Source organism: Notolepis coatsorum (genome assembly GCF_963971535.1).
Source record: "Notolepis coatsorum genome assembly, chromosome: 1".
NCBI lineage: Eukaryota > Metazoa > Chordata > Actinopteri > Aulopiformes > Paralepididae > Notolepis > Notolepis coatsorum.
Window position 1 is genome coordinate 53,858,668 of NC_140165.1, and position 14,152 is coordinate 53,872,819.

Genomic DNA, 14,152 nt, shown 5'->3' on the forward strand with positions numbered 1-14,152 from the left:
CTACGGCCTTGCCACGGGGTTGGGTTTGCCCTTGACCCCGTGATTCTGGGGGCAGTAACGAGGTTGTTCCTCCGTTCGTTCCCGGGTGGCATGCGGGTTGTGCGTGTGTGTAGTCGTGGGGTCAAGCCACGGTCTGCTCACCCTGTGCGTTAAGTTGCTTGAGAGCTCTTCGCACGGTCGGGTCCGTCGCCTTCCCGTGAAGCCTCTAATAGGGGGGATACCCTCCATTAGGGGGGGTCGGGGGGGCTCGGCCCTCCCTGTTCTGATGGTTTTGGGGGGCTGTCAGCGGGGTGTATTTGTCAGCCAAGTGGCTCCGCTTGGCCTCCCTTGTGCAGAAGGCGAAGCCAAGCTGAGCCCCTAACGATACAGAACGTTAGGTTATGACTATAACCAAGTTCTGTTAGTTAGGGGCGATGCTTGGCTTCGGACGGCCGCTGCAGCCCTTGACCTCACCTTGTGGTGAAAGCTTGGGAAGGAGGAGAGCAGGTGACCACACACCTGCTTATGAAGGTAAGCTGATGAGGGGTGTGGTCAGACTAATACTGGTATTAGAGGTACATTTGTGGTTTATTCAGTACGCGTGCACGTACGCGAGATAGTGCAGAAGGCGAAGCCAAGCATCGCCCCTAACTAACAGAACTTGGTTATAGTCATAACCTAACGTTAACCCTAGCTTTCGGTTAGCTGTTCAATGCTAATGTAATAACACAACCAAGCGAATCCATCAGAGCTCCCCATCAACACCGCTCTGTCGGGAGGATGGCATTTAAGAAAGTATCTGCTGTTAAAATGACACAAACATTCGTTTTGTGGCATTAACGTTATTATAGTTAGTTACACGTTCAATTACATCAGCATAGTATTTACCCGAAGATAGCAAGCAAGCCGTGCATAGCTCGGTTACATTCCGTTGCTCATTCCGTACCCAACTACACATTCTGCAATCTGTTAATAAAGTTTTCAACCAGACAAATGTATAGAAAGGCTTTGTTTTATTATAACATTTGTTGCAGTAAAATCATTGTGTCTCGTTTGGCCATCCTGTGGAGCGCGCTGGTCGGCGGGCACTGCCGGGCAGCTAACTTATTAGCTTGTTGTGGTTCTGAGTTTGACTCGCATTCTCACAAGCAGATCAATGGCGGCATGCCCCGAAGTAGAAAAATGAATATTCGCTTGGTGGTAAGCAGGAGGTGGGTGCTAGCGGTGTGGCGTAATTGGCCGAATCGACTGTCAATCAAAATGGTTCCATTGCATTGGTTGAAAGCTCTGGTTGAGAGAATAGTATCCCGCTGCAGGCCGCCAGAATGGTTCCATTGCATTGGTTGAAAGCTCTGGTTGAGAAAATAGTATCCCTCTGCAGGCCGCCAGACGATACTGGGAGAGGGATCAGTGATACCATAAACATATTTCTTGATGTTTCCTTTTTTAAGTAAGTAAAGAGGCCTACAAATACAAACACACATACAAATATACAGTAGTTTCATTAATTTTTTTTTTTAAATATTAAAAAAAATTAAAAATACTTATTTTTTGCCACAATTATCGGTATCGGTATCGGCCGATTGTGTTAGTTGAACAATCGGTATCGGTATCGGTGGCCAATTTTCATATCGGTGCACCCCTAGTTTTATTTGTCCTTTATATGTGGTAGGGCTGTCCCCGACTAAGGATTTGGATGGTCGACTATGATTGGCCAAAATTTGCCGTTAGTCGACTATTGGTTAAAAAATAAAGAAAAAAAAAGTATAATATTTTTTTTATTTTATTTAATTTTTAATTTTTTCATTGTTTTTGGGGGTGCTTAATGTCTGAAGGAGTCGACTGAAGGCTTCTTGTCCTCTGCAAAAGCATGCAATTGGTCCACTGATGGATACATCTTGATATTTGTCTAGTCTAGTGTGTTCATTAGATGAGTGAAATCCTCTTTCAGTGCCTCTGTGCCTGTTTTCGTAGGCAGTTAGCCTCTGGTATGCGTGCCATTCACGTGAGCCACGCTTCTAGGCCTCTTTTCTTTTGGAAAGAATGATAAAAAAATATATATTCAACTAAGAGGTTGGCCAGTCGACTACGGCTCCTTTCGACCGATTAGTCGACTAATCGACTAATAGGGGTCAGCCCTAATATGTGGATAACATTAAAATCTTAAATTGTACCATTATGTTCCCCTTTAGACAACAAACATAATGCTAATGATGCACTTTTGTTAAGATAATTAGGTGACCATTCTCGTCACTATATTCAGGTCGCATTAATCGTTTAACGCTCCTCAGATCACGTTTTCCTAATCCGGTGCTGACCTGTGAACTAGGTGCTAAAGGTCTTGGGATTTGTAGTCATTTTGTAGTCATAACATTTTCACCTTTTAAACCAATGCTGCCATCTACTGACAACAGAAAGTGTTGTGTATAACGTTAAGTTGAAAACTTAACTTGTAAACACCGTCGTCAAAAACACATTCTAGAGATTCCCACTTTTTACTGGTACATACGTTCATATCTAATAGTCTTTAGATGACTAAATATAGATGAATACTCATGAAATTTGATATATATGTTCTAAAATAAGTATAATTTCACTTCACCTACCTGTCGACATGAAATTCCCAAACGCTGACAGTAAAAAAAAGCCTGGATGTCCGCAAAATGGGGCGTGACCGTTAATTGTCATGTGACCTATGCTACATAATGATGTGTGAGTTGTGTGATTGTCAAACAATAATAATGTGTACAAAACTGTTGCAGGTTTTTGGATGTGTGTGAAATTATGTGCAAATTAAATCAGCATTATTTTTTGGTGAAATGCAATCACCAGGCGTGTTATGCAAAACTAGCCCCATTTTTGCCCGATGCATATGTGGTTAAAAGCGGGCAAATAATGTACTCGGTGGATGCCTGAACACAGAGTAACACAGATACCACTGACTACCCTGGAAAGCCTAACGTGTGCTAGGTTTCTTGTAAAGTAGGCCACAACAAGTGAGATCATGGAGGGGCATATTGTGCAGAGTTTGGATCACATCCACCTTGCATGCGTTACAGGTACATCAGAATCAATAGATTCAAGAGTTTTTTCCTCAGAACCATCACCACCTTGAACTCTATGCACTAACCCCCTCCTCCCACACTGTACAGGAGCGATGCGCTGCTCTGTTATGCCGCCTAGACTCATTACATCAACACTGATTATTGTATTGTAAATGAGGGCTATTTTATTTTATTTAACTATTTTATGGCACTGCATCATTTTACTGTTTATTCTATTTTACAATTTGATTGCACTATTTTACTCTGTCTATTCTATTTTAGTCTTTTTATTACAGTCTATTTTAAAGCTGAATCAAACTGTAAACAAAGAGGCCTATTGGGATGTTAGATCCTAAAGTGAAAAACTGCGATTTGCCTTACCTTGTCCACTTTGCTGCTATGCTCGTTTTCTATGTTTTCTATGTCTGCACTTTATGCATTGCTCATTTTCTTTTTTACTGCTGTGAAGCACTTTGAGCTACAATTTTTTTTTATGAAAGGTGCTAAAATAAGTTATTATTACAATATATAGACCACCACTACTGTTTGACACTGTGATTATTGTATTGTTGTATATTCTGTATTGTATAGTATTGTGATATTTTTTGTATTACTTGTGTGAACCAGCTCCTTTAAAGGCCAACTTGCAGGTTAAACCCTACTCTTCAATTATGGGTAGTTTACATCATTGGTATCTAATTTCATTATTTATTTATTTCCATTTGACGCCGGAAATGCCACTCAGAAAGGGTTAAAAAGGTCCACGCACGAATAACATGCATGGAGCAAATGAAAAAGCTTATCAGACGCTAGCAGGGCCGTGACGTCACTTCAGGCAACGTATGCCTTATGCCCGTCCCGTCCAGGGCCATAGTACTACTGGCTATATGGCTCTGGCTAACGTTACCCCGCTAACGTTAGCATTATGTCTACTGTTGTGAACCATTTTAATTCGGGGCATGTAAAATAGTTTTGGGAACGAGTAAAATGTGCAGGTCCTCTTCTCAGACCTGTGGGGCAAAGCACTGCACACACATCATGCCGGCTAGCAAGCTACACGTCATGGCATGTTGATACGATAGTAGCCCCCTAGCCCCACTCGGTGCATCACAGTCACGAAACGGGCTACCACGATAGCTATTAGCTAACTAACGTTAAAAGCTCAAACACCTTATAACTATAACAGATATAACAGTCTAGATAGGAACAGTCTGTGGCACCTGATGGAGCACTATGGAATCCCACCGAAGTACATCAACATCATCAGAGGATCATATGACGGGATGACAAGTAGGGTACTGCACAGAGGGGAGCCCTCAAACCCGTTCGAGATAAAGACCGGAGTGAGACAAGGCTGCCTGCTGTCCCCCTTCTTGTTCCTGCTGGCCATTGATTGGACCATGAAGAAGACAACAGAAGGAGCCAGAAACGGCATCCAGTGGACACTGATGCACCAGCTTGAAGACCTCGATTTTGCAGATGACCTAGCTCTCTTATCACACAGTCACCAGCAAATGCAACAAAAGACCAACAAACTAAAGGAAACAGCCTCAACTCTAGGAATGAAGATCAATAGGGTAAAAACCAAGATTATGAAGATCAACACAAAGTGCCAGCAAAACATTGAACTAGAGGGAGAGGCCATCGAAGAAACTAACTCCTTTACCTACCTTGGGAGCATAGTAGATACAGCGGGTGGCACAGAAGAAGACATCAGAGTGCGAATCGGAAAATCAAGAACGGCATACAACCTACTTGGTCGAGTATGGAGGTCTCGCGAAATAAAAACCAACACAAAGCTGAGGATCTTTAACTCCAATGTTAAATCAGTCCTCCTGTATGGCGCCGAGACCTGGAAGACAACTGTAGGGCTGAATCAGAAAGTACAGTCCTTCATAAATTCCTGCCTCCGCCGCATTCTAAGAGTGAGATGGCCAAATGTCATTACAAATCTGGACCTGTGGGAGCGCACAAAACAACTACCCCCGCCAGAAGAAATAAAGAAGAGAAAGTGGATGTGGATAGGCCATACCCTGAGAAAGGAAGACACAAACATCACCCGGCAAGCCCTACGATGGAACCCATCTGGAAAGAGGAAACGCGGCAGGCCTCGAAACACCTGGCACCGTTCTTGGGAAGGGGAAATGAAAGAGGCTGGACTGGGATGGCACAACATCGTTCGGGAGGCCAAAAACCGCGCAACATGGAAAGAAATCGTCAGTGGCCTATGCTCCGCAGGGAGTGCAAAGGCTTAAGTCAAGTAAGTCATTGTCGTGTCCATAAGTTCCCTGGCAGAATACTTGTGAGGACAAAGGTATACAAAGAGGAGAGAACCATTTTAAATCGGGCATTCATGCCGGCTAGCAAGCTACGCGTCACGGCATGTTGATACGATAGTAGCTCCCTAGCCCCACTCGGTGCATCACAGTCACAAAACGGGCTACCACGATAGCTATTAGCTAACTAACGTTACCGTTACAAGCTCAAACACCTTATAACTACTACTGTTGTCGTGTCCATAAGTTCCCTGGCAGAATACTTGTGAGGACAAAGGTATACAAAGAGGAGAGAACCATTTTAGATCAGGTGATGTTAGGAGTTTCGAGAATGCTGGCTACCAAGCTAGCTAACTTAGCTACTAACGTTATATACACAATATGTACAACGACACAATGATTTACATTATTACCAGTGATGCCGGTAACGCGTTACTAAGTAACGCGTTATTGTAATCTGATTACTTTCCCCCGAAAATAGTAATCTAACGCGTTAATCTTTAAAAGCCAGTAATCTGATTGCAGTTACTTATCCAAGTGGCTGTGCGTTACTATTTCGTTACTATCTCATCATAAATTCATAATGCAGGCGGAATGCAGTATTTTATTTCGTTTTCGACAGTCAAAAATACATTTTGAGCTGTTTTTCTTATTTGGGAGTGACGTAGTGTGGCAGTGAAAGGGTTACACAAGAATGTGTCCCGCGGCGTGACTGGACACTCTGTCTGTGAGTGACTCTGCTTTGGTACAATCACATTCCCCATCCACAGTCTGCGAATCAGAGGCAGAGTAGGGCGGGTCTTCACAGCACGTCATGTGACATATGCGCCAATCGTGTGACAGCAGGGCTCCGTTGTTACAGCCTCGTCTGCATTCGTCTGAGAATTCCACCCCAAAACGCTTGTCTAAACGCAAAATTAAAAGTGAAACCGCAAGAAGACTTTTGCGGTTTCAGTTCAGACTTCCACCCCAAAACGCTCGTCTATGCATATGCGAAGGAAACAAAATACTGTCTACCGCTAAAAACAGCACATCCAATTGCATTGAAAGCATCTGGAATCACAACACTAGCCGACGCTTCGACTAGGTACAGGAGGACTCGGAGGCCAGCCAAACAGCAAAAGAGAGAGATTGTTTCTTTCCCTTTTGATTAATGTATATTTGATGGTGGCAGAGCAAAAGCTCTTATTTGCCAGATTTACAGTTAATTTACATGTTAAAGAGAGACTGATTGTATGTTTATAGAGAGACATTTATAAAAACAATTTAATAGTTACAGTTGATATAATTGAATAGTTCAGCCTGCATTTGTTAGATGTGAATGGATACACTGGTTTTGTAAAACCACTGGCTGGCTGCTCTAATGCTGTGAGCATCATAGACTGTTGCTTTACCATACTTGATGGTACAGAAGCTGAAGCACTAGTTTAACAATTTACGTTATGTGCAGAGAAACAAGTTAAAAACAATTTATGCACTTTCAATAAAGCGTTTAAAAAAACTGTTGGGGGAACGACGACGACTTCGTAACCTAGTTACTTTCAAAGTAACTAAGTTACTCTGATAATCAAGTAATCAGTAAAGTAACTTGGATAACTTTTTAAAGGAGTAATCAGTAATCAGTAATCGGATTACTTTTACAAGTAATCTGTGGCATCACTGATTATTACAAATATGGTAACGTGGTTGTGGCTTTTACAAATAGTGGTTAGCTTTAGAGATGAATGGCTATGATCACGGAGCAATAGTGTTAGGTGAAACAGATACTAGCTCCTCGGCTAGTAGTAGCAAGGCTCTCTGCTTCCTGCCACTACCTGCCTGTGACTCAGAGCCCCTCGCTGCCCTGCACCTGATGTGACGTCATCATTAAGATGACACACGCACGTTATGAACCATGGATTGAGATTGGAGGTTGTGGTTTGGTCGACAAAATGTTTGATAAAAACGCTAAAACGGGGTCAATTTCGATTAAAAGTGTTCCCCTCTTCATGAAAGTCAGCGTTGGCCTAGTCACATTGTTTATTGAACAAATATACAACCTGCAAGTTGGCCTTTAAGTTCGAGTTATATGACATTGTATAATGGAGGTTAAACGCTCCGACGGCTGAACGGTACCTGGAGGCGGTCGATCTTTCAAGGCCGTGGCCCCCAAACTGTGGAACCAGCTACCCCTGGAGATCCGATCTGCCCCCTCGCTGGAGACATGTAAGGCCCGTCTAAAAACCCACTTTTATTCCCTAGCCTTCAATAAACCCTGATTCTCCCACACCCTAACACACACTCCCATGCAATTTTATCCTGCCCCCTCCCCCTTGTATCTCTTCTTGTGCTCCTCTGTCCCCTGTGTGCTATATTGTACTTTGTGCTCCCCTATCCGTTTGTTGGCCTTCTGTTCTCTGAATGTACAGTCTTGTCCTGTTGTGCCTTTTTAAATTTTTTGTATTTGTGTATTTTATATTATGACATTGATCTTATGCTTTGATTGTACAGCACTTTGGTTGGCTCTTGAGTTTTTAAACGTGCTTTATAAATAAATGACTTGACTTGACTTGAGGTTAAACGCTCCAACGGCTGAACGGTACCTGGAGGTTAAACGCTCTGACGGCTGAACGGTACCTGGAGGTTAAACGCTCTGACGGCTGAACGGTACCTGGAGGTTAAACGCTCTGACGGCTGAACGGTACCTGGAGGTTAAACGCTCCGACCGCTGAACGGTACCTGGAGGTTAAACGGTACCTGGAGGTTAAACGCTCCGACAGCTGAACGGTACCTGGAGGTTAAACGCTCCGAAGGCTGAACGGTACCTGGAGGTTAAACGCTCCGACGGCTGAACGGTACCTGGAGGTTAAACGCTCCGACGGCTGAACGGTACCTGGAGAGTAAACGCTCCGACGGCTGAACGGTACCTGGAGAGTAAACGCTCCGACGGCTGAACGGTACCTGGAGGGTAAACGCTCCGACAGCTGAACGGTACCTGGAGGTTAACCGCTCCGAAGGCTGAATGGTACCTGGAGGTTAAACGCTCCGACGGCTGAACGGTACCTGGAGGTTAAACGCTCCGACGGCTGAACGGTACCTGGAGGTTAAACGCTCCGACGGCTGAACGGTACCTGGAGAGTAAACGCTCCGACGGCTGAACGGTACCTGGAGGGTAAACGCTCCGACGGCTGAACGGTACCTGGAGGGTAAACGCTCCGACGGCTGAACGGTACCTGGAGGTTAAGCGCTCCGACAGCTGAACGGTACCTGGAGGTTAAACGCTCCGACGGCTGAACGGTACCTGGAGGTTCCTCTTGATCTTGCGGATGTTGTGCTGCAGCAGGAAGTTGCTCTCCAGGGCGAAGCGGCTGTGCTGGTCGTCCAGCTGCGCGAGGAGGTCGTAGAAACGGACGGTAGCCAGGGAGTCCTGCACGGCCACGTTGTCCCTGAGGAGGCGTACCAGCACAGAGAGGGAAAGAGACAAATGAAGAAAATATACCACACTAAACAAAGTAGGTTATAGACCCAAGATATTTAGTTTGGGGGACAAAAAATACTGAGACAGAATCCATTTTTCTCATTGTTAACCACTTAACGTTCCGATGGCCTGCCCTCAGATTAGTGGGGGAGAGGGGACTGAGGTAGTGTTGACTCCTCTCACAAATGTTTGGAAAAACGCCTAAAACATACCATTACATAAAGATGTGTAAAACACTCATTTTTATGATATTGTTATCGGACTTTGGACATGTTCTACTAGGTAAGACTTCGGGCTATGGCCCCAGCGGTGTTTTCAGGTAATAACTATTAGAGTAGATAGATCTGCCGGCATCTGTTTGCAAAATAATTCAATAACTTTTATTTCAGTGTGTTCAAACCTCTGTAACTCTATGATTGACAATAGCACAAAAATGCACAACATGTTGGTATTGTACAGGGATTTAAAAGTAGGGATGTCCTGCTTTTTTGCCTCCGATCCCGATCTGAGTCATTTAATATGGAGTACCTGCCGATACAGAGTCCCGATCAGATATTTGTATTTTCCTAGATAATACAGCTTGACACTTCAATCCAATGTAGGTAGAGCCTCATGAAATCCAGATTTATTTTTCACTGTTTTTACCTCCCAAAAGGCCTTTTGGCTTAATGTGATCACTGCAGGTAGGCAGTGTTGGGCAGTAGCACATTACGAGTAAAGTAAGGCTTTACAATTTCCTAATCCAAGTAACGCTGCGTGCGTTACATCGTTGCCAGAATGCAGTGTGTTTTTTGTCCTAATATAACGTTAAATTGTGTTTTCACGTCCTGGTATTGGCCACCAGTATCCTATTGGTGCACAGCTAATGATGTGTATTAGTCCATGCATCAAATCCATTGACCCCATCTCAAACCCCACCCCGTTTTCTTGATCCTCCAATCACAGCTGTTGCTTCCCGCTAATAAAGTAACAGTTGTGATTGGAGGATAAAGAAAAGAGATTGACCTCAACCAACAACTTGGAAGAGGCTAAAATATGCCACACATAGCTTACACTTCATCACTATAAATTAAACTATAAATGACTCCTGAGGAAGAGGTTCAGTGTCTTCATGGGGTATCAAAGCACTCTCCCTGCCCACAATATCTACCCTCAGGGTTCCCTTGGGCAAGGCACGGAGGAGAGCGTTGTGGAAATGGAGCATGCAAACGTAAAAACCTTTTTGTTTTTTGTAAAGTCAGCGTTGTCGTGTCTCACCAGTCGATGCTCTCGATCCACTTGCTGAGGTACTGTCTGATGTCCATGGGGAATGAGTCGTCGTAGAGCTGGTCCACCTGTTCAAGGTGCTTGGAGTCCAGCAGCTGCAGCTGGCACCACTGAGCCATCTTCTGGTGACAAAGCCCGCCACAGTCTAATTAGTCCCGCCACAGTTGTATAATGAGAAAAAAATTATTATAATAATAAAAAATAAAAAAAACTTTATTTTTTTTATTTTTTATATATACTATTTTTTTAAATATAAAGTTTGTCAATAGGGATGTATCAGTAGTATTGGCAGTGGTAGTAGTCGTAATAGTAATCCACTATATTTTTATATTTTCTAAAAAAATAAACCAGTTCAACACAGGTAACCCACTTTTGCTTAATTTCTTTGATGGCTCAAATGTATGCTCTAGTCTAGTGACTAGTCCAGTGGAATTTAACAAATACATTGAACGGCTGGGGTGCTTCGAGGAGAGGATTGGGAAGCACTAGTCTAGTCGATTTTGTGTTTTGAGCACAAAGTTCATCATAGATCTAGCCTCTTTATTTTGCTCTCAAAGTGCACCAGATTGATGCATTTAACTTTAAAATGTACACACAAAAAAAAATTATTCAGGGGGGGCATGCCCCCGGACCCCCCTAGAGGGTCGGAGGTCCACCTTTTTATTTTACAGTTGTATAGCCCTGGTCTATTTTTATTTTATAATTATATTCTATTGTGCTTCTATTTTCATTTAGTTTATATTCAATTTTATTTTATTCCACTTTTTTATTTTATTCTATCGCAGCAAAAACGACAAAATCGAATTCCTTGTATGTGAAAACTACTTGGCAATAAAGACCTTTCTGATTCTGAAAGTTGAGCTAGCTGCCCCATAGCTGGTTTCAATATCCCAAGTCTTGATTTGGGCTCCCTTTTTTTTGGGGGGGGGGGGGGGGGGGGGGGGGGGGCGTGAATATTAAAGGCAACCAACTTGTGTTCGGATTTTCTCTGATTGGCCGCGCCCCCCCGCCCCCACGCGCAGGCAAGCGCAGCCGTCCCACGTCCCAAATGAAATCCAAAGAGCAAGCGCGGCAGCGCGGCAGCGCGGGCAACCAACTTCTGTAGTGTTGGGCTGCTGTTCCAACGCACTTGTGTTGGGCTGTGGTAGCAGTGGAGCGTGGAGCGCTGCTGACTGATTATTATGTTTCGCGTTTTTAACAACCAACGGTAGATTCACTCGTCACTGTACATGTATAAACAAAGCCCATACAGTTATGAAATAATAAACACTGTTAGGACTCGCAATAATAAACACTGTTACGACTATATATATACTAGACTAGACTAGACACATAGCCATAATTTAAGATATAGTTTATGTATTCGCAAATATGAGAGCTCTGTCATTGAAGTGGGTGGTGGCAGTGTAACAACGTTCACCCTGATGTAAAGTAGCGATTTTTATTCTTTTGTCATGACAACCCAATTACATAATCCAACATATGTGTAAAGAAACAACATATTCCAGTTAACGGAATATTTTTTAATGATTCATTACGGTATAAATTAGGTTAACTAGAGCCAGCGGGGCAATGCGGTTGTTCATTCACCGGCTTCAGTGCGCCGCCCGCGGCTTGACTCGGTTCAGCGTTCACCCTGATGTAAAGTAGCGATTTTTATTGTTTTGTCATGACAACCCAATTACATAATCCAACATATGTGTAAAGAAACAACATATTCCAGTTAACGGAATATTTTTTAATGATTCATTACGGTATAAATTAGGTTAACTAGAGCCAGCGGGGCAATGCGGTTGTTCATTCACCGGCTTCAGTGCGCCGCCCGCGGCTTGACTCGGTTCAGCGTTCACCCTGATGTAAAGTAGCGATTTTTATTGTTTTTTCATGACAACCCAATTACATAATCCAACATATGTGTAAAGAAACAACATATTCCAGTTAACGGAATATTTTTTAATGATTCATTACGGTATAAATTAGGTTAACTAGAGCCAGCGGGGCAATGCGGTTGTTCATTCACCGGCTTCAGTGCGCCGCCCGCGGCTTGACTCGGTTCAGCGTTCACCCTGATGTAAAGTAGCGATTTTTATTGTTTTGTCATGACAACCCAATTACATAATCCAACATATGTGTAAAGAAACAACATATTCCAGTTAACGGAATATTTTTTAATGATTCATTACGGTATAAATTAGGTTAACTAGAGCCAGCGGGGCAATGCGGTTGTTCATTCACCGGCTTCAGTGCGCCGCCCGCGGCTTGACTCGGTTCAGCGTTCACCCTGATGTAAAGTAGCGATTTTTATTGTTTTGTCATGACAACCCAATTACATAATCCAACATATGTGTAAAGAAACAACATATTCCAGTTAACGGTATATTTTTTAATGATTCATTACGGTATAAATTAGGTTAACTGGAGCTGTGGAAACTATTATCTTAAATTATGGCTATGTGTCTAATATGGCTGTCTCAAACACAAGGACCTGGGGGAGCCTCATGCGCATGCGCGGCTCTCTGCCGCGACTCTCTTGTCTCTCTTGTCTCTCTTGCCGCAAGGCCGCGTGCTAGTGGATTGATTGATTGGCCGTGTGGCCAATCAGAGAAACGCTGAACGAAAAGCTGAACACAAGTTGGTTGCCTTTAATATTCACGCGGGGGGGGGGGGGTATGAACAATATTGTATTGACATTCTCTAACGCTTTGAGATGTGTGTATGTATATCTGTCATTTTCGGAGGGGGGGGGGTGCCATGTACATCATCATATTCGCATTTCAATAATTTCCCACGATGTCCATATTCTCTCCCCACCGTATGTATATTTCTCTCCCACCCCCCCCCCCCACCCCCTCCTAATGTACAGTCTCCTCCCCACCGTATGTATATATTCTCTCCCCACCGTATGTATATTTCTCTCCCACCCCCACAGATGTTGGTCCTAAAATGTAAGGGATCATAATAATGGCAGAGGAGACGAATACAGCAAGCAGTCGTTGTAAACAACTGTAAACAGATACAGGTTAGCCTGCTTCAACCCAGACCACAGTTCCAACTTCCACCAAACAACATGCACTTATACCTATAGATATGATAGCTTGTTCATTACTCCGAGTACTAGATTAGTATAATATTAATAACTCGGTCCCACCTTTTAGCTTATTATATACAGAGTTCTGAGATTAGCCTTTAAAAAGTATGCCCCCCCCCCCCCCCCCCTAGTTAACAATAGACAACTCGTCAAGTCAATCCACCTGATTGATTGATTGAAAACTTTATTAACAGATTGCAGAATGGGTACAATACAGTACGGCTCAATACACACAATTGTTAAGGGGATACAGACCAGAGAAAGACTTTCGTCTTGTTTACATCAGGGTCCCCCATTTTCAATTCACCATAACATATTATGACATACAGATAGACAGTACTGTTACATCTATACATGTATGACATATACCAGATCTACAAATACAGTACTGTTTGTCAACCCACCTAACTATTCTAATGGTGGACATAATGCAACTTACCTCTCCCCGTGTGACGAAAGGAAAAACACAAGTTCTTCTTATTACCAGATGGTTTGTGTTTGTGTGCAGCAATATGCATCAAGCATAATACAGTATACTGTATACAGGGAAGTAGCGCTGTGACGCTGTCCAATCGAAGTGTAGAATTCATGACATGTCCCCGCCTTCTTTGCGATAGCCCAATCAAAACCATGTGATCAGGGGCTGTTCGGACGGTCACACAACCTCCCCCTGATCATACAACGCAGTAGCTTCACTCATGTGATGTGTGTATGGATCAATGAAAGGATACATTCTGTATTTGTCCACAGACTTGTATTGGTAATGCTAATGTGTCAACGTCCTTTCTGTCACGAATATGTTCATATTAATTATAACAACGTTTAGCTGTATCCGCGGGAGGGAGAGAGATCGAGGTAACAGCGAACGGTGCACCACGTGTTTTCAGAGAAAGCGAAAGGCTCCCAATGCAACTCACTTCTGAAAACGAAACTCCATCATCATCAGAGGTGTGTTGTAACTTGTCTTTGTCGTGGACCTTCTGGCTGGAAATTGTATTATGAAGCAGATTTTTAAGAATAAACGGCGTGTTGCCTAATCAGA

At 43.3% G+C, this 14,152-nt stretch overlaps 1 protein-coding gene across 3 annotated transcripts in view; it reads right to left on the minus strand.

Moving 5' to 3' along the window:
* stat1a (signal transducer and activator of transcription 1a) overlaps positions 1–13,645 on the minus strand; it is a 130,310-nt gene extending 116,665 nt beyond the window's left edge. Inside the window, exons 1-3 of one of the 3 annotated variants that reach the window (XM_084330564.1) lie at positions 13,550–13,645; positions 10,014–10,144; positions 8,580–8,724 (exon numbers count right to left, since the gene is read on the minus strand). In XM_084330564.1, the coding sequence (XP_084186690.1) occupies positions 8,580–8,724; positions 10,014–10,141 (273 nt within the window). In that variant the 5' untranslated portion in view covers positions 10,142–10,144; positions 13,550–13,645. Of the gene's footprint in view, positions 1–8,579; positions 8,725–10,013; positions 10,168–13,549 lie in introns of all 3 variants that reach the window. The other 2 variants (XM_084330566.1, XM_084330565.1) reach the window with 2 other exon arrangements.
* Between the last annotated feature and the right edge of the window lie 507 nt (positions 13,646–14,152).